Below are 23,496 nucleotides of genomic sequence, written 5' to 3' on the forward strand. Positions count from 1 at the left end.
GAGTTACCGTAATCTCGACAACCCAGAAGAACCAAATGCTGTGTGACCTCAGGCCAGCTACTAGATTTGGGTCTGAAACTGGAGGATGTGATGTTGGGACTAGTATGTGGCAAGAAAAGGGTAGTTATTTTATGCAAGGTGATTTGTAGTTGACTGCTATGCAGTCGATGTTGAACAGGTCCACAGTTTTATGAGGCTATAACCAGAAAGAAAGAAATCATCTTGATGAAATTGCTTTATTGCAACTCAATACAACTTTATACATGTTCAAGGTATATAAAATGGCCATTACAAATATATATCTCCTATTTCATAATTAAAGCAGAAATATTTAAATTATTGACAAGAGCACAACTCCTTCACTGTTGATTCCTCTCATGGGTATCACATTTTAGACAAATACTGACACAAACAGCAAACAAACCAAACGAAATAATTGGTTTCATTGATATGGCTCTGTTTAGCAGATAGCACCATCATTAGCCTGGGTACCAGTCTGTTTGTGTCATCATGCCACTCCTTGTCATTCCAAACAGGAGTTGACACGATAGCACAAACAGATCTGGGTCTAGGCTAACCAATCATAGCACCATTGGAACAATTCCATAATATGATAAGATGAAAAATAGACAAGATATATAACTCTACTATGACAAGTCCCAGATCTGTTGGACAGCTATGTTTTGGTACATTACATCTGTTAGGTGGGTGGTTACATGCTGTTGTATAGTAAGGTACAGAATGATACAGTATGCAGAGACATCATTAACAGTAGAACGGAAAACATCATGAAGTCAGAAGGACGTGAACAACTGTAATTAATGCAGACAAGCTGGAAGTAAAGGCTGTGTAAACTTGATGTCTTATATTGTAACATTATTGATATATTGTATAATTGGAACCATATTGATATAATGTATAATTGGAACATATACACCCACAAAATCAACATTGAATATATTTGAAAAGAGCTCTGAGTATAGACCTGGATAATGATGTGTGTGTGTGTGTGTGTGTGATCCGAGAGAATCTTTGGGGAAGAGTTCCCTCAAATGGGGTGTGTGTATTTGTGTGTGCGTGCATAGTGTAGGTGTGTGTTTTCTGAGAGAATCTTTGGGGAGAGTCCCCTCAGATGGGAGAATGGGCCCGCAGAGTGCTGGTGAGGGCCGAGTCTCCGAACACGTTGGCATAAGAGGCTTTGAGGAACTGGACGTAGTTCTGCAGACTCCTGTTGGTGCTGTCCGACTGCTCCAGACGATCCTTCACATCCTGAAGACGGGATTGGTACCGCCGCTCTGCCTGAGGGTGGCGGAGGTGCACACACGCAGACAGACACACACCGCAGCAATTCTATTATTAGAATGAAATATTATTTGATTTCTAAAGTGTGTGTGCCAAGATGTGTATTGTTATGAGTCACTATGTCTTTGACCGCAATAGTTTTAGAGATTATAATCAGAGTTGACGCTAGAGATGTGTATTTCTAAAACACTCTCCCTCACCTCCTCTTTGCTGCGACGGAGGGTGGTGAGTTCTGTGGTGGTCCTGCTTAGCTGGGTCTCCAGGTCCACCACCTTGGACTGGGTGGAGTGCTCTTTGGTGATCGCACGTTCCCGGGTCTGTGACACCTAATATAATAATATATGCCATTTAGCAGACACTTTTATCCAAAGTGAATTACAGTCATGCGTGCATACATTTTATGTATGGGTGGTCCAGGGAATTGATCCCACGATCCAGGAGTTGCAAGCACAATGATCTACCAACAGAGCTACAGAGGACCACCTATACACCAGGACCATCATACTCCATCAGACAGAGCAACTGACTTGTTACAACAAGCATAAAACAAAATGGCTGTGCACCCCAATACTTGCATCTCAATTTTACAATGTCCATGCAAAAAGCAGTAATAATTTTTACGACTTTTAAATGACCAGGGATTGGTTCGGATTTCTAAACTTTAAATATGTTTAATAATCAGTTATACTAGAGACATGAAGAGTGCCATAGTCTGGTTTCTACACCAGGAGTTAATGGGTATCTGTAGGAGGAATGTCTATGGTGGAGGCCTTTAAGCTTGGAATGTACTGAGAGAAGGAAAGACGATCACATCTTGGCAGGCACTGATAAGGGTGGAGAGAATTGGTTTAGTGAGGAAGGTGGCCGAGGTCAGGTCAGGTTAAGGAACAGTTTATTGCCCGCGTAACTTAATTTCCTGCCTAGCAACAGAGATGTAATGTTTAGAGAGAAGGAGGAGATTCCACCCCAAATTGGGGTGTATATACTACCACTTGTGGAACAATGTATTTGTCTTATGCAGCTGTATGACCCAATGGGGGAATATACTTGGTTTAAGCTTTACTAATCGTCCGTGAGTTTTAATAGGTTCATTTAGAACCTAACAGCAGTGAACATAATCTGATGCACATATTGATCTCAAGCTGCAATGCTCCCTTCCACCCAGTTATTCCCCAAGTAGCCAATCCCCAGCCCCCCTCTCCCCATACCCGGGTGCCCCAGACAGACCTGGCGTCGGGCATCATCCAAGGCCTCCTCCAGCTGGCGGGTCAGGTGCGTGCACTCGTGGGACTTCTCCTCCAGCCGGAGCTGATTGCCATGGATGGTCTCCTCCCGCTTGGCGATCACCCCCACCAGGTCTCTGTTCTGACAAGTGGCCTCCTCTAGCTTCCTGTAAGGGAGAGATGGGATGGGCTCTCAAGCCCAGGTATGTTCACACATACACACACGGTATACATAAACACACACAGGGGGTCACATGTTTCTGCCAGGTCACAAACTAACAACGTATGAGATCACTGTACTGTAAGTTGGATAAAAGCGTCGGTATATATTATGTATCATACTACGCACACACACACACACACTCTGTTCAGCGCGTTATGATATTGGCTCTGGAATGGCCATGACAGTCTGACCTCTCCAGACTCTCCACACGGTGCTGCAGCTGTTTGTTCTCCTCCAACAGGACAGACTTTTTCTGTCTCAGCAGCTCCACCTGGCTGCCTTGCTGCTCCACCTAGACACAAAACATAAACCATTATACTATTATTACCATATTATGAAATTGATAAAGCCAGTTTGGAAGATGTGCATACCATCACATTGTGTACAGCACACATACACCCCCCCCGACCCCCACACCTTTATGCGCAGGTCAGCCAGGACAATACTCAGCTCGGTGCTACGTCTCTCCTGGGCATGTTCTCTGTCCTGAGCTTCTTCCAGTAGGACCTCAGAGCGCCGCAGTGCCTCAGGAAGAGGCTCCAGCTCCGTCAGCCGGCCCAGCAGCTCCCTGCGCACCGCCTCCACTTCGCTCTCCAGCTGGTCCCGGACCTCCCGCGCCTCTCGCTCTGCTTGTCCCAGCCTGGCACAGTACTCGTCCGCCTCCGCCCGTGTCTTCACCACCTGGGTGGTGGGTGATGGGTAGCATTACACAGAAGCACAGAAAACACATGAGGCACGCACGAACAATATACACACACATTGTAATTTATGGACTATAATTCTCCTTTTCATTTAGCCTATTATTGCATGTTTGCTTTCAGCACATTAAGAGTCTGTATGTGGGTACAACGTGTGTGCAAACCTGTGTGTGTGTCTATTTACCTGGGTCTTGTAGTTGTCCACTAGGCTCTCGTATTGCTTCACAGAGGCTTTGACGTGTTGTACCTCTGACTGGGACAGAGTCAGCTTCTCCTCCACTGCAGACAACATGGCCTGAAAGAGGGGAACATATGCCTGTCAGCCTACAGTACAGCACTGTGTATGTGTCCATGTTATGATGCAATCCAATATCTGGTCGGCTAAATCTATGCATATTGAATTACTTTCAAATCTTTGTAATTTACTAGAACCAGAACCAACACCTACTATTTGGTACCGGGTACAGATGTAATTCTTGCAAATGACAAAGGACCACATAATTTGATTATTTCCCAGGCACAGATTAAGCCTAATGCATGATTTAAAAAGTATGATCAATGAAGAATATCCACTGAAAGTGATTTTTTGTCCCACCAAAATGAATCTGTGTCTGTTAAAACTGGCCTAATAATTACAAGAGTTAATTATAATTCCATTGTCATCACTGACCTTGAGGCTCTGGTTCTCTAGCTTGGCGTGGGTGCCCTCTGTGGTGAGGCTGTGCAGGCGGTCCAGGAGCCCCTCTCTCTCGGCCCGGGCCTTGTCCTCTGTCCCATGGAGTTGCTCTGTCAGGTCTGACACTCGGCTGCACGCATAGGGTATGGTCAGGATTATAAAGGTTTTCATGTTAGACCATAAATGTACAATTTGACCATATTCATGATTGCTCATGATGCTGTGTTCCCTATTATTTTCTGAGAAAAACTGAAGCAACTCTCTTTCTCTCACCTGTTGAGGACTGAGACCTCCATATCTAGCTGAGTCTTGTCCTTCATTTCCTGGGTGTGGCGACCACGCCAATTCTCTGCTGCTGATAGGGCCTCTACCATCTGGTTCTCCTGTGTAGGTAGCAACATCATCCAATAGATGTGAAAGGTATTTAAACCTGGTCCTGGTGAGCTACATGGTACATCTGGCTATTGTTCTAGCCCAATACTATCAAATGTAATTTGACTAATCATCAAGAAGTTCTTCATTGGAACATCTTGTTCCTACAGTGCCATGCGAAAGTATTCGGCCCCCTTGAACTTTGCGACCTTTTGCCACATTTCAGGCTTCAAACATAAAGATATAAAACTGTATTTTTTTGTGAAGAATCAACAACAAGTGGGACACAATCATGAAGTGGAACGACATTTATTGGATATTTCAAACTTTTTTAACAAATCAAAAACGTGCAAAATTATTCACTGCAAATTTATTGAATATTATATGAATCCTACACAGTAAATTGCCAATTTGGATGCAATCAATTATCTTAATTTCTCAGAGATAAATTATATTTCAACAAAATAATGTTGCAAGAATGCTAATCTTATCTGTTTCTAACAACAGAAATGATTTCAAAATAATCTGAGATGCTATGTGTCAAAATTATCTTTCTTGTCCTTTTTGAGTTGAAACAAGGATTAGACCAAACTGGTCTCAGATCTGTTCTAAGAGGTAGGTCACCATCTCCCTTCTTCCACCTACCATGTCCAGTAGCTGAGCTCTGAGCTGACCGGCGGTGTCTTCACTGCGCTCCGCCCGGTGTTTCTGGGCCCGCGTAGCCCTCTTCAGGGCTTCTTTGTTGGACTCCGCCTGAAGTTTCAGACCCCGCAGCTGCTCCAGCAGGTGATCCATCTCTCCCTGCTGCTGGTTGGCCGCACGCTCCAAGTTCTGGACCAATCAGAAAGGAGTGGATAAAAAACAGGAAGACATTTTGTTTGCAGAGTCTAAAAGTAACAATACATTTTGTATGCAAAGAGAAAAAACAAGTGAGCCTCCACCCCCAATCTCCTGCCCCATTCCCCCAACCCCATGTCTCCCTACAACCACCCACCTCCTGCCCCATTCCCCCAACCCCATGTCTCCCTACAACCACCCACCTCCTGCCCCATTCCCCCAACGCCATGTCTCCCTACAACCACCCACCTCCTGCCCCATTCCCCCAACCCCATGTCTCCCTACAACCACCCACCTCCTGCCCCATTCCCCCAACCCCATGTCTCCCTACAACCACCCACCTCCTGCCCCATTCCCCCAACCCCATGTCTCCCTACAACCACCCACCTCCTGCCCCATTCCCCCAACCCCATGTCTCCATACAACCACCCACCTCCTGCCCCATTCCCCCAACCCCATGTCTCCCTACAACCACCCACCTCCTGCCCCATTCCCCCAACCCCATGTCTCCCTACAACCACCCACCTCCTGCCCCATTCCCCCAACCCCATGTCTCCCTACAACCACCCACCTCCTGCCCCATTCCCCCAACCCCATGTCTCCCTACAACCACCCACCTCCTGCCCCATTCCCCCAACCCCATGTCTCCCTACAACCACCCACCTCCTGCCCCATTCCCCCAACCCCATGTCTCCCTACAACCACCCACCTCCTGCCCCATTCCCCCAACCCCATGTCTCCCTACAACCACCCACCTCCTGCCCCATTCCCCCAACCCCATGTCTCCCTACAACCACCCACCTCCTGCCCCATTCCCCCAACCCCATGTCTCCCTACAACCACCCACCTCCTGCCCCATTCCCCCAACCCCATGTCTCCCTACAACCACCCACCTCCTGCCCCATTCCCCCAACCCCATGTCTCCCTACAACCACCCACCTCCTGCCCCATTCCCCCAACCCCATGTCTCCCTACAACCACCCACCTCCTGCCCCATTCCCCCAACCCCATGTCTCCCTACAACCACCCACCTCCTGCCCCATTCCCCCAACCCCATGTCTCCCTACAACCACCCACCTCCTGCCCCATTCCCCCAACCCCATGTCTCCCTACAACCACCCACCTCCTGCCCCATTCCCCCAACCCCATGTCTCCCTACAACCACCCACCTCCTGCCCCCCTCCTGGAAGCCATGTTTAACTCCTTCCCATCCCCCCAGTACCCCTTACCCTTGGGCCTGAAAGCAAAAATATATATATATAATAATGAAAATAGTGTACTTTTTCAGGCCTCAATAAAAAAAAAATACATTCATTCTCGCTGTCGATAATTCTAAAGTTATAACTTCCAATAGTAACTGTATTCACTGGCGAACTGGGAGAGAGTGAGATGATTGCCATCTAAGAGCCAACATCTTTTTTTTTCTTCTTGTGTATGACGCTACAAGCTTGGCACACCTGTACTTGGGGAGTTTCTCCCATTCATCTCTGCAGATCCTCTCAAGCTCTGCCAGGTTGGATGGGGAGCGTCACTGCACAGCTATTTTCAGATCTCTATTTTCAAGTTTCTCCAGAGATGTTCCATTAGGTTCAAGTCTGGACTCTGGCTTTGCCACTCAAGGACATTTGTCTTGGCTGTGTATGTAGTTTTTTTTGTCCTATTGGATGATGAACCTTTGCCCCAGTCTGAGGTTCTTCGTTTTTCTCTTTATTTAACAATCTTACAGTGGGGCAAAAAACTATTTAGTCAGCCACCAATTGTGCATGTTCTCCCACTTAAAAAGATGAGAGAGGCCTGTAATTTTCATCATAGGTACACTTCAACTATGACAGACAAAATTAGAAGGAAAGAAATCCAGAAAATCACATTGTAGGATTTTTTATGAATTTATTTGCAAATTATGGTGGAAAATAAGTATTTGGTCAATAACAAAAGTTTATCTCAATACTTTGTTATATACCCTTTGTTGGCAATGACAGAGGTCAAACGTTTTCTGTAAGTCTTCACAAGGTTTTCACACACTGTTGCTGGTATATTGACCCATTCCTCCATGCAGATCTCCTCTAGAGCAGTGATGTTTTGGGGCTGTTGCTGGGCAACATGGACTTTCAACTCCCTCCAAAGATTTTCTATGGGGTTGAGATCTGGAGACCGGCTAGGCCACTCCAGGACCTTGAAATGCTTCTTACAAAGCCACTCCTTTGTTGCCCGGGCAGTGTGTTTGGGATCATTGTCATGCTGAAAGACCCAGCCACGTTTCATCTTCAATGCCCTTGCTGATGGAAGGAGGTTTTCACTCAAAATCTCACGATACATGGCCCCATTCATTCTTTCCTTTACACGGATCAGTCGTCCTGGTCCCTTTGCAGAAAAACAGCCCCAAAGCATGAGGTTTCCACCACCATGCTTCACAGTAGGTATGGTGTTCTTTGGATGCAACTCAGCATTCTTTGTCCTCCAAACACGACGAGTTGAGTTTTTACCAAAAAGTTATATTTTGGTTTCATCTGACCATATGACATTCTCCCAAACTTCAGACGGGCCTGGACATGTACTGGCTTAAGCAAGGGGACACGTCTGGCACTGCAGGATTTGAGTCCCTGGCGGCGTAGTGTGTTACTGATGGTAGGCTTTGTTACTTTGGTCCCAGCTCTCTGCAGGTCATTCACTAGGTCCCCCCCATGTGGTTCTGGGATTTTTGCTTTTTGGTTCTTGTGATCATTTTGACGCCACGGGGTGAGATCTTGCGTGGAGCCCCAGATCGAGGGAGATTATCAGTGGTCTTGTATGTCTTCCATTTCCTAATAATTGCTCCCACAGTTGATTTCTTCAAACCAAGCTGCTTACCTATTGCAGATTCAGCCTTCCCAGCCTGGTGCAGGTCTACAATTTTGTTTCTGGTGTCCTTTGTCAGCTTTTTGGTCTTGGCCATAGTGGAGTTTGAGGTTGTGGACAGGTGTCTTTTATACTGATAACAAGTTCAAACAGGTGCCATTAATACAGGTAACGAGTAGAGGACAGAGGAGCCTCTTAAAGAAGAAGTTACAGGTCTGTGAGAGCCAGAAATCTTGCTTGTTTGTTATTGACAAAATACTTATTTTCCACCATAATTTGCAAATAAATTCATTAAAAATCATATAATGTGATTTAATGGATTTTCCCCCTCATTTTGTCTGTCATAGTTGAAGTGTACCTATGATGAAAATTACAGGCCTCTCTCATCTTTTTAAGTGGGAGAACTTGCACAATTGGTGGCTGACTAAATACTTTCTTGCCCCACTCTACATATGAAACCTTATTTGTTCATCGAAAACTGTGAATAACTCACCACAGATGAATGAGAAGGGTATGCTTGAAAGGATGCACATAAGGCACAGGCAAAGTACATCAGTATAGCGAAATTAAGCTGCAAGTTGAATTGTGTCCAAATGGAAGCCATATTAATGTCACTTTACCTTGATTTGCACAGCAAGACGGTTGTTGTCGGCCTCTTTGCTGCGTAACTGGCTCTGCAAATGGGCCCGAGTAGACTCCAGTACTTTAGACAGCTCGCCTGTGGTCTTAGCATTCTCCTGGAACAACAACAGAAAGCAAATAAATTATTCAAATCATTCAAATAATGAAACATTTGTTGAACACGCTGTTAGTGTGTGGGATGTAAAATACAGCAACTATAGTTCACCTTCTCAGTGTCCATAAGTGTAGTCAGTTGATTAACCTCCCTCTCTTTCTCTTGAAGTTTCAAAACAAGATGCTGTGTGAGGAATGACACAGAAATGTAATTCAGTACAACCTTCTATCCATCAGCCGTCCAATAAGCAAAAACCATTTTGAAGAGGACATTTTGGGGATTCATGATTCACTGAATATTTTGTTGACTGACAGTGGCATATTTAAAGAAACACACCGAGTTTTCTGCCTCTGTGTTCGTCAGCCTCTTCAGAAGTACATCTTTCTGCTCTGAAATCCTCATGGATTCCATCTGTTCAAAAATAAATAAATAACTGCCACCACTACAACAGGTAAAAGTGTAGCTATAAGAGGCCCGTATTTCAGGCCACAACATGATTAGATTCTAATTGGCTTGCTGCCTCATCCTAGTTCCGAACGTCCACGGTTACGGTTATTCATCATGTCAACATTTTCACCATCCTGGAAGTTTTTTGAAACTTATGGGTTCAAGTAGGGTTAGGTTTCAAGATAAGGAAATTCGCTTACTTCGCTAATCATGTTGTGGCCCCAAATCAAGGCCGGTGTTATGGATTAAAGTGAGTTGCTCTACTCTTAGTCTGCCCTCTACTGGCATGGAGGGTGTACCGGTACCTCACGTCCATGCTGTTCCCTCAGTAGGTGGCGGAGAGTGAGGTTGGTGGACTCAAATGTTTCCAGTTTTTGGAGCAGCAACTCCTTCTGACGCGCCAGGAATGAAGACTCAGACCCCGACATTCTCTTTTCCAATCAAAATAAAGCATTTCAGATATCAATAGCTACTGTATATCCTTAAGGTTAGACCGACCGTATTTTGAAAGCCTATATGGGATCTTTGCATGGTTGGGGTCAATTCCAGTTCAATACAGTCAACTCTGGAAGTCAATTGATAAATGGTCTGTGCATTGGCATTTTAATCCATCCCCTGAATAGAAATGGTATTGACCGCCAACCATGTCTCTGCTGACACTCACACTGGCGCTGGAGCTCCTCATCTTGGTGACGGTCTCTCTCAGGGCTGACACCTGCCTGGCAGCAGCCATCCCGTCCATCTCTGCCTCCATCAGCTTCCTGAGCAGGGTGTCCTTCTCCAGCTGAATCGACTCCATAGACCTCTCCACTCTGTACGTACAGGGGGGTTATGGCAGACACAACAGGAGAGAGGCAAAGGGATGGAAGATTTTGAATAAGGGGTACAGGAAAGATGTTTTATAGTTTCACGTTTATTTAGCACCTCTGTATATTATTAAGTAGGACAATTATATTATTTTGCGTGAGTCACTGGGGGCTGTTGACAACTTGTATTTTGCAACTTCTGACAATCAGATTTGTAGCCTGCTAGGACTGTTGTTGGGTTAAAGGCATCTGAGAATCAAGGCTTATTACAGTCATGAGAAGTTTTACTGGAGTCTGGTCTAGTGATAGCGCTGCAGACTCCTGACAACACTTACCTGCTGGCGACGGGGTTATGAATCCCACCAGGGCCCTTCCCTTCTGCCTGCCACTCTGTATCGGTCGCCCTCTCTACTTTCTGACTAAGACAATTAAATACAATTTGAATGAACTATGGCTATGGCTTCAAGTGTGTCTGTCTGGGCCATACCTGCTGGTGCAGTCCGTCTCCTCCAACATCTTCTCCATGGAGTGGCGCAGGCGGGAGTTTTCCCTCTCCGTGACCTCAAGCTCCTTGGACACCTCGGCTAGTTCCTCCTCCTGTTCCTCGATGACCCGCTGGGAGGCGTTCAGCTTCTCCGACTGGCGCTCCAACAGCTGCTCCTTCCTCCGCAGCTCCACCTGCACACATACACAGGCATGTACATACACACACGCACAAAAGCACACACTTAGAAGATGAATAAATGTATCAATGGGTGAGGGACTAGGGCAACATGTGGAACCGGTTCTAAGGAGAATTAAATGGGAGGGACAGACCTCACTCTTCAACGAGCTGACCTCAGTCATCAGGCTGTCAATCTTCCTCTCGTACTGGTTGATTCGTCCATGCAGCACTTCCTCCTCCTCTGACGACAGGTCGGCCAATCGCAGGGGAGAGTGGGAGGTCTCGGGCTCAGGTAATGGTGTGATCTCCAGGCGATGAGTCGGCCCCTAAGACATGGACAGGTCCAATGACCACAGACTATTTGGCTTCTTCTGATCCATTTTATACCATATTAATGAAAGTGCTGATAGGAAAGTGTTGATATGAGTGCTTTCATAAGATATTGCTTCAATAGGTGCAGTATGAATACATTGCATTAGTGGAGATGAGATAAAAGGAATGAAAAGCATGTCAGACCTCCCATTTGTAAGAGGCATCCCGCATTGAGGCCTTCCCAGGCGGTATCCATGGCACCCGTGTCTTCACCTTTGCAGTAGGTCGCAGGATCCCTCCATCACCCTTGGTCTTACCCTGCAAAGCAGCATAAGAAAAATGAATATACATTCAGAGACCTTTGGAAGGTATTCTCCGCTCTGTTTGTATCAGTTCAGCACCTTAGACCCTGAATCGGAACTGCACTGATATGAAATTAGGACATTTAATTAACTGTTTCAAATGTGTTTCCCTGAAAAGGGTTTTCCAACCTGTGGTGTCCTGGAAGGGCTCCTGCTCTTCTTCACATGCACGTGCACAGGCGTAGTCTCATTCACATGCACATGTAGGGGCGGTGAGATTGACCGGGTCCTCATTGCTTTTTTCTGTAAAAGAGCAGTGAGTCAACTAGGCAAAATCCACAATATAGGCCCCCTTTTCTCCCGTATCATATTAGCCTTTATACTGTTGTTATACAAGTCAGTCCTTGTTTACAGTGTAGACAACACATGGATGGTGTATCATTTTACCTGGGTGATGTACAATTACTAGATCAAGAGTGGACTGGCTGGTTAAATTTTTGCCTAATGGGCCTGTATAACTTATTAATTTTGCGCAAAGTTGGGCTGGTGTGTTAGAAATACCAGAGATGATTTCTGGTCCCAGTCTGCCCCTGACTAGGATCATATGTCAGAGCAGTAGCAAAAAAGGTATACTTTTAGCGAATGAAGGCACGGCAGGAGCATACCTTCTGAAGTTAAGAAGGGTTGGTCCTGGTCGGTTCCTGGATAGGAGACCAGATGTTACTGGAAGTGGTGTTGGGGGGGGGGGGGCAGTAGGGGACAATCTTTCCTCTGGTCAAAGAAAAAAATATCCTAATGCTCCAGTGCAGTGATTGGGAACATTGCCCTGTGAAGGGTGCAATCTTTCGGATTGGATATTAAGACGGGTGTCCTGACTCACGGTGGTCACTAAAGATCCCATGGCACTTATCGTAGGGGTGTTAACCCCGGTGTCCTGGCTAAATTCCCAATCTGGGCCTCATATCATCCCCAGCTTCCAATTGGCTCATTCCTCACCCCTGTAACTATTCCCCAGGTCGTTGCTGTAAATGAGAACATGTTCTTCTAAGTCAACTTACCTGGTAAAATGAGTGTGGTGAACGGAGAGTGGCGAGGTAGGAGAAGAACAGAGGGAGGACGTGTGTTGAGGAAGAATGGCGCCAAGTACAACCCGTACTCTGATGGCTCAGAAATTGAACTTGACGAGAGTGAATTGCGTGTGGTGAAGACCTCTGAACCATGCCCCATGATCATGCAAAGGATGATTCTGGCACAGTGGGAGTGACATTTTTATAGAAAGTGGATCCCTGACTTTTGGCTGACCCATATAATTTGGGTACTGTTAAATCGGTGAAGGTAGCTCGAAGTGGAATTGTGATTTTCTGTTATCTTCCGCCCAGAGGGAGTTGACACTTCGCGTCACGCGCCTCGGGACAAGACCTGTGACTTGCTTTGCTCTCCGGAGCAGAGTGCCTTTGAAAAGAGAGATTACTGGGGTGGCGTTAAGTGTTGAGGTGGAGCAACTGAAATGTAAGATTCCCTGTGTCTGTGACACCCGCTGATCCAGTGGCGAGCGTGGTGAAACTGAGAAGACACCGTCTGCCCTTTTGAGTTTTGAAGCAAAGTCTTTATCTGACAAAGTCATGGTAGGATGTGTCATTTATCCCATGAGAGCTTTTGTGCCGATCCAACTAAGGTGTTTTAGATGCCAAGCATATGGTCATGTTGCAGCAGTGTGTGGGAGGGAAATTCCGAGATGTGAGAAGTGTGCAGGAGGGCATGGAAAAAAGGAATGTGTAGTATCGGTGGAAAAAAACGGTGTGTTTCAATTGTGGGGGTGCCCATGTTACTGGGGATCAGAAGTGCCAGTGCAAGAGATAGGTTGAGGTTGCAAAGGTCAGAGTAGAACAGAAGGTCACAAAATGGCGTCATAATATATGCACAAACTCAACAAAACTGTTTCGGCTGGGAAGCATGCCTTAACACCATCACTAAGTTTGCCGACGACATGACGATGGTAGGCCTGATCACCGATGAAGATGAGACAGCCTATAGGGAGGAGGTCAGAGACCTGGAAGTGTGGTGCAAGAACAACAACCTCTCCCTCAACGTCAGCATGACAAAGGAGCTGATTGTGGACGACAGAAAATGTAGAGGTCGAGCACACAACCCACTCACATAGATGAGGCTGTAGTGGAGCCGGTCGAGAGCTTCAAGTTCATTGGTGGACATCACAAAGGATCAATCATGGTCCACACACACCAACAGTCTTGAAGAGGGCACGACAACACCTCTAACCCCTCAGAAGGCTGAAAGTGTTTGGCATGGGCCCTTAAAACCTCGAAAACGTATTCGATAGCTGCATCAGTTTGGTATGGAAACTGCTTGGCATCCAAACGCTACAGAGGGTAGTTTGTACGGCCCATTACATCACTGGAACCGAGCTCCCTGCCAACCAGGACCTCTATTCTGAGGTCGGATGTCTTAGCCGTGTCTGAATCCTGGCTTAGGAAAACCAACAAAAACCCTGAAGTTTCCATCCCTAACTATAACATTTTCCGCCAAGATAGAACTGCCAAAGGGGGAGGTGTTGCAATCTACTGCAGAGATAGCCTTCAGAGTTCTATCTTACTATCCAGGTCTGTACCAAAACAATTTGTGCGTCTACTCTTAAAAATTCACCATTCCAGAAACAAGTCTCTCACTGTTGCCGCTTGCTTTTGACCACCCTCTGCCCCCAGGACACCATATGTGAATTGATTGCTCCCCATTTATCTTCTGAGATCGTGCTGCTAGGTGACCTAAACTGAGACATGCTTACCATCCCGGGCATCCTACAATCTAAGCTTGATGCCCTCAATCTCACACAAATTACCAGGTACAACCCCAAATCCGTAAACACGGGCACCCTCATAGATATCATCCTAACTAACTCGCCCTCCAAATACACCTCTGCTGTCTTCAACCAAGATCTCAGTGATCACTGCCTCATTGCCTGCATCCGTAATGGGTCTGCGGTCCTCATCACTGTCAAACGCTCCCTAAAATACTTCTGCGAACAGGCCTTTCTAATTGACCTGGCCGGGGTATCCTGGAATGACATTGACCTCATCCCGTCAGTAGAGGATGCCTGGTTATTCTTTAAAAGTGCCTTCCTCACCATCTTAAATCAGCAAGCCCCATTAAAAATTGTAGAAGTAGGAACAGATATAGCCCTTGGTTCACTCCAGACCTGTCTGCCCTTGACCAGTACAAAAACATCCTGTGGCGTTCTGCATTAGCATCGAATAGCCCCCATGATATGCAACTTTTTCGGGAATTTAGGAACCAATATACACAGGCAGTTAGGAAAGCTAAGGCTAGCTTTTTCAAACAGAAATATGCATCCTGTAGTACAAGCTCAAAAAAGTTCTGGAACACTGTAAAGTCCATGGAGAATAAGAGCACCTCCTCCCAGCTGCCCACTGTACTGTGGCTAGGAGACACTGTCACTACCGATAAATTTACAATAGCTGAGAATTTCAATAAGCATTTTTCTATGGCCGGCCATGCTTTCCACCTGGCTACCTCTACCCCGGTCAACAGCCCTGCGCTCCCCACAGCAACTCGCCCAAACCTCCCCCATTTCTCCTTCACCCAAATAGCTGATGTTCTGAAAGAGCTGCAAAATCTGGACTCCTACAAATCAGCCGGGCTAGACAATCTGGACCCTCTCGTTCTAAAAGTACCAGCCGAAATTATTGCAACCCCTATCACTAGCCTGCTCAAACTCTCTTTCGTATCGTCTGAGATTCCCATAGATTGGAAAGCTGCCACAGTCATCCCCCTCTTCAAGGGGGGGCGACACTCTAGACCCAAACTGCTACAGGCCTATATCTATTCTACCCTGAATTTCTAAGGTCTTTGAAAGCCAAGTTAACAAAGATTATTGACCATTTCGAATCTCACCGTACCTTCTCCGCTATGCAATCTGGTTTCAGAGCTGGTTATGGGTGCACCTCAGCCACGCTCAAGGTCCTAAACGATATCATAACCGTCATCGATAAGATACATTACTGTGCAGCAGTATTCATCGACCTGGCCAAGGCTTCGACTCCTTCAAACACAACATTCTTATTGGCAGACTCAACAGCCTTGGTTTCTCAAATGTTTGCCTCGCTTGGTTCACCAACGACTTCTCCGATAGAGTTCAGTATGTCAAATCTGAGAGCCTGTTGTCTGGACCTCTGGCAGTCACTATTGGGGAGTTCAATTCTCAGGCCAACTCTCTTCTCTGTATACATCAATGATGTCGCTCTCGCTGCTGGTGAGTCTCTGATCCACCTCTACGCAGACGACACCATTCTGTATACTTCTGGCCCTTCTTTGGACACTGTGTTAACAACCCTCCAGGCAAGCTTCAATGCCATACAACTCTCCTTCCGTGGCCTCCAATTGCTCTTAAATACAAGTAAAACTAAATGCATGCTCTTCAACCGATCGCTACCTGCACCTGCCTGTCCAACATCACTACTCTGGACGGCTCTGACTTAGAATATGTGGACAACTACAAATACCTAGGTGTCTGGTTAGACTGTAAACTCTTCTTCCAGACTCACATTAAACATCTCCAATCCAGAATTAAATCTGGAATCGGCTTCCTATTTCGCAACAAAGCATCCCTCACTCATGCTGCCAAACATACCCTCGTAAAACTGACCATCCAACAGATCCTCGACGATGTCATTTACAAAATAGCCTCCAACACTCCACTCAACAAATTGGATGCAGTCTATCACAGTATCATCCATTTTGTCACCAAATCCCCATATACTACCCACCACTGCATGCTCTCGTGGTCTGGCCCTTGCTTCACATTCGTAGCCAAACACACTGGCTCCAGGTCCTCTACAAGTCTCTGCTAGGTAAAGTCCAGACTTAGCTCACTCGTCACCATAGCAGCACCAACCCGTAGCAGGCACTCCAGCAAGGAATTCTCACTGGTCACCCCCAACGCCTTTTCTTCCTTTGGCCTCCTCTCCTTACAGTTCTCTGCTGCCAATGACTGGAACGAATTGCAGAAATCAGAGCAGCTGGAGACAAATATCTCCCTCACTAACTTTAAGCACCAGCTGTCAGAGCAGCTCATAGATAACTGAACCTGTACATATCCCATCTGTAATTAGCCCATCCAACTACCTCATCCCCATACTGTATATATGTATCTTGCTCCTTTGCACCCCAGTATCTCTACATGAACATTCATCTTTTGCACATCTATCACTCCAGTGTTTAATTGCTAAATTGTCATTATTTCGCCTATTTATTGTCTACCTCCCTTATCTTACCTCATTTGCACACACTGTATATACTTTTTCTCTGTTGTGTTATTGACTGTATGTTTGTTTATTCCATGTGTAACTCTGTGTTGTTGTTTGTGTCGCACTGCTTTGCTTTATCTTAGCCAGGTCGCAGTTGTAAATGAGAACTTGTTCTCAACTATCTGGTTAAATAAAGGTGAAATAAAGTAAATAAATAAAAAAGAATGACCATCGTTATGTTTGGAGGAAAAAGGGAACAACAGCAAAAGACCTTGTGAAGATGCTGGAGGAAACAGGTACAAAAGTATCAATATCCAGAGTAAAAAGAGTCCTATATCAACATAACCTGAAAGGCCACTCAGCAAGGAAGAAGCCATGGCTCCAAAACCGCCATAAAAAGCCAGACTACGGTTTGCAACTGCACATGGGGACAAAGATTGTACTTTTTGGAGAAATGTCCTTGTTCGCAAAAGGGTCTTCCAAATGGAGAATGACCCCAAGCATACTTCCAAAGTTGTGGCAAAATGGCTTAAGGACAACAAATTCAAGGTATTGGAGTGGCCATCACAAAGCCCTGACCTCAATCCCATAGGAAATTTGTGGGCAGAACTGAAAAAGCGCGTGCGAGCAAGGAGGCCTACAAACCTGACTCAGTTACACCAGCTCTGTCAGAGGAATGGGCCAAAATTCACCCAGGTTATTGTGGGAAGCTTATGGAAGGCAACCCGAAACATTTGACCCAAGTTAGACAATTTAAAGGCAATGCTATTAAATAGAGGTCGACCGACTATGATTTTTCAATGCCGATACCGATTATTGGAGGACCAAAAAAAGCCGATACCGATTAATCAGACGATTTTTAATAATGACAATTACAACAATACTGAATGAACACTTATTTTAACTTAATATAATACATCAATAAAAATCCATTTAGCCTCAAATAAATAATGAAACATGTTCAATTTGGTTTAAATAATGCAAAAACAAAGTGTTGGAGAAGTAAAAGTGCAATATGTGCCATGTAAAAAAGCGAACGTTTGAGTTCCTTGCTCAGAACATATGAAAGTAAGTGGTTCTTTTTAACATGAGACTTCAATATTCCAAGGTAAGAGGTTTTAGGTTGTAGTTAATATAGTATTTATAGGACTATTTCTCTCTATACCATTTAGCTTCCGTCCCTCTCCTCGCCCCTACCTGAGCTCGAACCAAGGAACACATCGACAACAGCCACACTCGAAGCAGCGTTACCCATCGCTCCACAAAAGCTGTGTCCCTTGCAAAGCAAGGGGAATAACTACTACAAGTCTCAGAGCGAGTGAAGTTTGAAACGCTATTAGTGCGCACCCCGCTAACTAACTAGCCATTTCACATCGGTTACACCAGCCATTAGGCTGATAGGCTTGAAGTCATAAACAGCGCTGTGCTTGCGAAGAGCTGCTGGCAAAACGCACAAAAGTGCTGTTTGAATGACTGCTTACGAGCCTGCTGCTGCCTACCATCGCTCAGTTAGACTGCTCTATCAAATCATAGATGTAATTATAACATAACACACAGAAATACGAGCCTTTAGTCAATAATCTGGTCGAATCCGGAAACTATCATTTCGAAAACAAAACGTTTATTATTTCAAAATAATTATTATGAAATACGGAACCGTTCGGTATTTTATCTAACGGGTGGCACCCCTAAGTCTAAATTCTTACTACATTGCACAACCTTCAAATACGGAACCGTTCGGTATTTTATCAAACGGGTGGCATCCCTAAGTCTAAATATTCTTGCTACATTGCACAACCTTCAATGTTGCATATACCCTGACTCTGCGTGCAACGAACACAAGAGAAGTGACACAATTTCACCTGGTTAATATTGCCTGCTAACCTGGATCCCCCAGTGTTGCATCGATTATATGCAACGCAGGACACGCTAGATAAACTAGTAATATCATCAACCATGTGTAGTTATAACTAGTGATTATGATTGATTGATTGTTTTTTATAAGATAAGTTTAATGCTAGCTAGCAACTTACCTTGGCTTCTACTGCATTTGCCTAACAGGCAGTCTCCTTGTGGAGTGCAACAAGAGGTAGGTGGTTATTGTGTTGGACTAGTTAACTGTAAGGTTGCAAGATTGGATCCCTCGAGCTGACGTTCTGTTGGCTGTGTGCTTAGGATCGTTGTCCTGTTGGAAGGTGAACCTTTGCCCCAGTCTGAGGTGCTGAGTACTCTGGAGCAGATTTTCATCAAGCATCTCTCTGTACTCTTTGCCTCGATCCTGATTAGCCTCCCAGTCCCTGCCGCTGAGAAACTTCCCCACAGCATGATGGTGCCAGGTTTCCTCCAGACGTGATGCTTGGCATTCAGGCCAAATAGTTCATTATTGGGTTCATCAGACCAGAGAAACTTGTTTCTCATGGTCTGAGTCTTTATGTGTCTTTTGGCAAACTCCAAGTGGGCTGTCATATGCCTTTTACTGAGGAGTGGCTTCTGTCTTGCCACTCTACCGTAAAGGCCGGATTGGTGGAGTGCTACAGATATGGTTGTCCTTCTGGAAGCTTCTCCCATCTCCACAGAGGAACTCTGGAGCTCTGTCAGAGTGATCATCGGGGTCTTGGTCATCTCCCTGACCAAGACCCTTCTCCCCCGATTGCTCAGTCTGGCCACATGGCCAGCTCCAGGAAGAGTCTTGGTGGTTCCAAACTTCTTCCATTTAAGAATGATTGAGGCCACTGTGTTTATGGGGACCTTCAACGCTGCAGAAATGTTTGGTACCCTTCCCCAGATCTGTGTCTCAACACAATCCTGTCTCAGAGCTCTACGGACAATCCCTTCGACCTCATGGCTTGGGTTTTGCTCGGACATACATGGTCAACAATGGGAACTTATATAGACAGTTGTGTAACTTTCCGAATCATCCCGGAGTCGCCTCTTCACTGTTGACGTTGAGACTAAAGGTTGACCAATTAATCGCCATGGCTGATTAATTATGGCCTTTTTCAAGTTTTCATAACAAATCTACCCTTATGGCCGATTACATTGCAATTCACGAGGAGACTGTGTGGCAGGCTGACCACCTGTGACGCGAGTCCAGCATCAAAAGGACCTTGTGGTTGTAAGGAGACATGGTACGTTGCTAGCTAGCATTAAACTTATCTTATAAAAAACAATCAATCTTCACATAATCACTAGTTAACTACACATGGTTGATGATATTACGAGGTTAACTAGCTTGTCCTGCGTTGCATATGATCAAAGCAGTGCCTGTTAATTTGCCATCAAATCACAGCCTACTTCAACCTCGCCAAACGGGTGGTGATTTAACAAAAGCACATTTGCGAAAAAAGCACAATCGTTGCACAAATATACCTAACCATGAACATCGATGCCTTTCTTAAAATTAATACACAGAAGTATATTTTTTAAACCTGCACATTTTGTTAAAATAAATGCATGTTAGCAGGCAATATTAACTACGGAAATTGTGTCACTTCTCTTGCGTTCAGTGCAAGCAGAGTCAGGGTATGTGCAGAAGTTTGGGCCGCCTGGCTCGTTGCGAACTGTATGAAGACCATTTCCTAACAAAGACCATAATTAATTTGCCAGAATTTTACATAATTATGACATAACATTGAAGGCTGTGCAATGTAACAGCAATATTTAGACATAGGGTTGCCACCCATTCGATAAAAAAGGGAACGGTTCCGTATTTCACTGAAAGAATAAACGCTGTGCTTTCAAAATGAAGGTTTCCGGATTTGACCATATTAATGACCTAAGGCTCGTATTTCTGTGTATTTATTATATTATAATTAAGTCTATGATTTGATAGAGCAGTCTGACTGAGCGGTGGTAGGCAGAGGCAGGCTCGTAAGCATTCATTCAAACAGCCCTTTACTGTGTTTGCGAGCAGCTCTTAGCAATGCTTGAGGCACAGCGCTGTTTATGACTTCCAACCTATCAACTCCCGAGATTAGTCTGGCAATACTAAAGTGCCTATAAGAACAACCAATAGTCAAAGGTATATGAAAAACAAATGGTAAAGAGAGAAATAGTTGACACGTCATAATTCCTATAATAACTACAACCTAAAACTTCTTAACTGGGAATATTGAAGACTCATGTTAAAAGGAACCACATGTTTTAAGTTCCTTGCTCAGAACATGAAAAGTTAGCTTTTTAACCTGGTACATATTGCACTTTTACTTTCTTCTCCAACACTGTTTTTTTGCATTATTTCAACCAAATTGAACATGTTTCATTATTTATTTGAGACTAAATAGATTTTTATTTATGTATTATGTTAAAATAAAAGTGTTCATTCAGTATTGTAATTGTCATTATCACACATACACATATATATGAAAATCGTCCGATTAATCAGCATCAGCTTTTTTTTTTGGTCCTCCAATAATCGGTATCGGCGTTGAAAAATGATAATCAGTCGACCTCTAGAGTCTAGTACTGAAAGCATAAGCTACAGCTAGCTAGCACAGTGCATAAAATGTGGTGAGTAGTTGACTCAAAGAGACAGAAAGACAATAGTTGAACAGTTTTGAACACATTCACCTCTTCCAAAATGAAGAGAGATTGTCTTTTTTTAAACTTTCAGTTTAAATTATTTAGCTAGTAAATGCAGCGAGCTAGTTTTGCCTACTCAGACAGAGGGATGCTTTGTTAACTAGCTGGTTATGACTATCCAACACAACACTGGAACTATTCCAAGTCAAGGTAACCTTTTGGTTTGACTAATTTATTGCCACCGGGGCCCACTGGTGTAAGTGCTAAACTGCTTACTGACTGTACACTGTAACACTACTGCATTATTATAGCGGTTTACTAACCTGTTAGTTCTATTAACTATGTTGATTGATGTTACTTTAGCTAATATGGTGACAACAATGTAGGCTGTCTGTAGCAGTTATGATATGGCTTGGAAAGTTGTTTTTGCATGGTCTCATGCAGCTGATGTGTTGTGCATTGAAGTCCAGAAGTGAATGGAAAAGGTGAGAGGAAGAGCGCATAGATGCGAGAAGGAACACAATGTGGCTGCTATGAAAGTGCACTGTGTTTACGTTACCAGGGGAGTATTCATTCCTCCGATTCTGTTGAAAAACGTTTCTTAAACGAATGCAAACGGAACGAAACTGAGATAAACATACCTGAATTTGTCCAATGGAAACTCTTGTTTGCAACTGTTAGACTAATGATTACACTCTAGATCAGCTAGATGCAGGCAAGAGTGTGCAAGGCAGTATTGAATGTGTCACCGTCTGTCAACTCAAATGTTTCTCTTGACCTTTGTTTACCTACGCTGTAAACTTTCATTCATAGGCTAGGTTGTAGCAACCTCGATGGGTACAGGGATCATTTCAGTATCATGTAGTAGCCTAAACCTTTTACATTGAACTGAGTGAATGGGATATGAATGACAGTCATCCAATATGCTGTAATATAAATAAGGCCATGCTCATAAAATTGGTTTTGTTCTCCCTCATCTTAAACGCCCCTGACCGCCACTGTACCTGTCTCCTGTTATGATGACTCAGTTTATAGCAGTTTATAAAGAACGTAGATAGTCTTGTTCTTTCTACATAACAGTATTCTCTCTTGAACGGAGTTCCTCGAGTTTCCCTGCCCTAGCCTGTCTAGGCCATATGCCTGTGCTCAATATCGACATAGGCACACATTTATTGCTTTAAAATATATATTATTGGCACTGGCAGCAAAACTTATCAACACTAAATAGACACTTCTTAAATATACATGTCACAATTCCAGACATAACAATGCACAATATATATTTTCTGACCATGTATGCGCTCACTTTGCCTGCGTTGCTTTACGTTGACGCGAGAGAAATATACTTTCTAATTTCAAGTAACGTTATACATGGCGGCGTTGACGCTCGCGGTCCGTCTGTTCTCTATCATTCAGTTCGGTGCATTCTAATTCCAGCGTGTACACGCTCGTAAAAAAAACACTTTTCGTTTTTATTTTGTCTTCAGAGTAAACTGAAGCCAGTGTACTAACGTTACTGTAGTTCCACCTCTTCCTTCCCAATACAATCCAATTTGTCAGGCTGAAGCTGCAACTTGTTGAGCAGGAGCTTGTAACTGCCAACCAACATATAAGTAGTTAGTAAGATAGCCACTATCTAGTAAGCTAGATAGATATAAATAGCTAAAGAAATGCAGTAATGTATTGTAGCTAGCTAACGTTAGATAGCAAGATAAACCACGGGCTTTGGCTAAACAGAATTTATGCTAAGGAGACTGCGATGTGTTCAAATTGATTAGCTAAAATAACCAATTGTTTAAGTACCCTTTTAAGAACACCAGAAGTAACTCACCATGTGAGAATCCAAATATTCGTCGAAATTGTGGTTTATGGATATTGTGACATATAGTTTACGTAGCTAGCTACCATTTCATTCAAAAGGCAAAGCAAAGACAGTGGGCAAAGCGTCCTCCAAAACACCATTCTTCCGGTAGCAGCGTTCCGGTAGGTGATTGGCTCATTCAAAACTTTGCTGATCTGTGAATGGAGCAAAGAGCTGACCTTTGGTGGAGTTATGTTCCACGTTGTCCGTAGCAACGGGTCCCTACAAATCAAATCACATTTTATTTTTCAAACGCGCCGAATACCGCAGGTGTAGACCTTAAGGTGTAGACCATGAAATGCATACAACAATGCAGTTTTAATTAAGAATAATACGACTTAAAAAAATATTTACAAATAAAAAAATAAAAATAAGAGCAACAATAGCTATTTTTTTATGACC

General features: G+C 44.4%; 1 protein-coding gene across 2 annotated transcripts; it reads right to left on the reverse strand.

The window, feature by feature from the left end:
- Positions 1 to 222: 222 nt before the first annotated feature.
- On the reverse strand, positions 223 to 23,226 carry LOC109874171 (outer dense fiber protein 2). Of its 2 annotated transcripts, none has more exons than XM_031808964.1 (19): positions 23,065 to 23,226; positions 11,623 to 11,736; positions 11,336 to 11,449; positions 10,993 to 11,145; positions 10,643 to 10,833; positions 10,014 to 10,161; positions 9,655 to 9,780; positions 9,239 to 9,313; positions 9,014 to 9,085; positions 8,787 to 8,903; positions 5,140 to 5,325; positions 4,396 to 4,505; positions 4,117 to 4,252; positions 3,631 to 3,741; positions 3,166 to 3,429; positions 2,940 to 3,040; positions 2,530 to 2,692; positions 1,503 to 1,628; positions 223 to 1,299 (listed from the first exon to the last, which is right to left on the reverse strand). In XM_031808964.1, the coding sequence occupies exons 1-19, from the start codon at positions 23,065 to 23,067 to the stop codon at positions 1,129 to 1,131; spliced, it is 2,481 nt and encodes an 826-aa protein (XP_031664824.1). In that variant the 5' UTR covers positions 23,068 to 23,226; the 3' UTR covers positions 223 to 1,128. The 2 variants fall into 2 exon arrangements, with proteins under 2 accessions (XP_031664824.1, XP_031664823.1); XM_031808963.1 differs by having other exon boundaries at positions 10,972 to 11,145; positions 23,065 to 23,225.
- Positions 23,227 to 23,496: the final 270 nt, after the last annotated feature.

This window comes from Oncorhynchus kisutch, linkage group LG29 (assembly GCF_002021735.2).
Source record: "Oncorhynchus kisutch isolate 150728-3 linkage group LG29, Okis_V2, whole genome shotgun sequence".
NCBI classification, from domain to species: domain Eukaryota; kingdom Metazoa; phylum Chordata; class Actinopteri; order Salmoniformes; family Salmonidae; genus Oncorhynchus; species Oncorhynchus kisutch.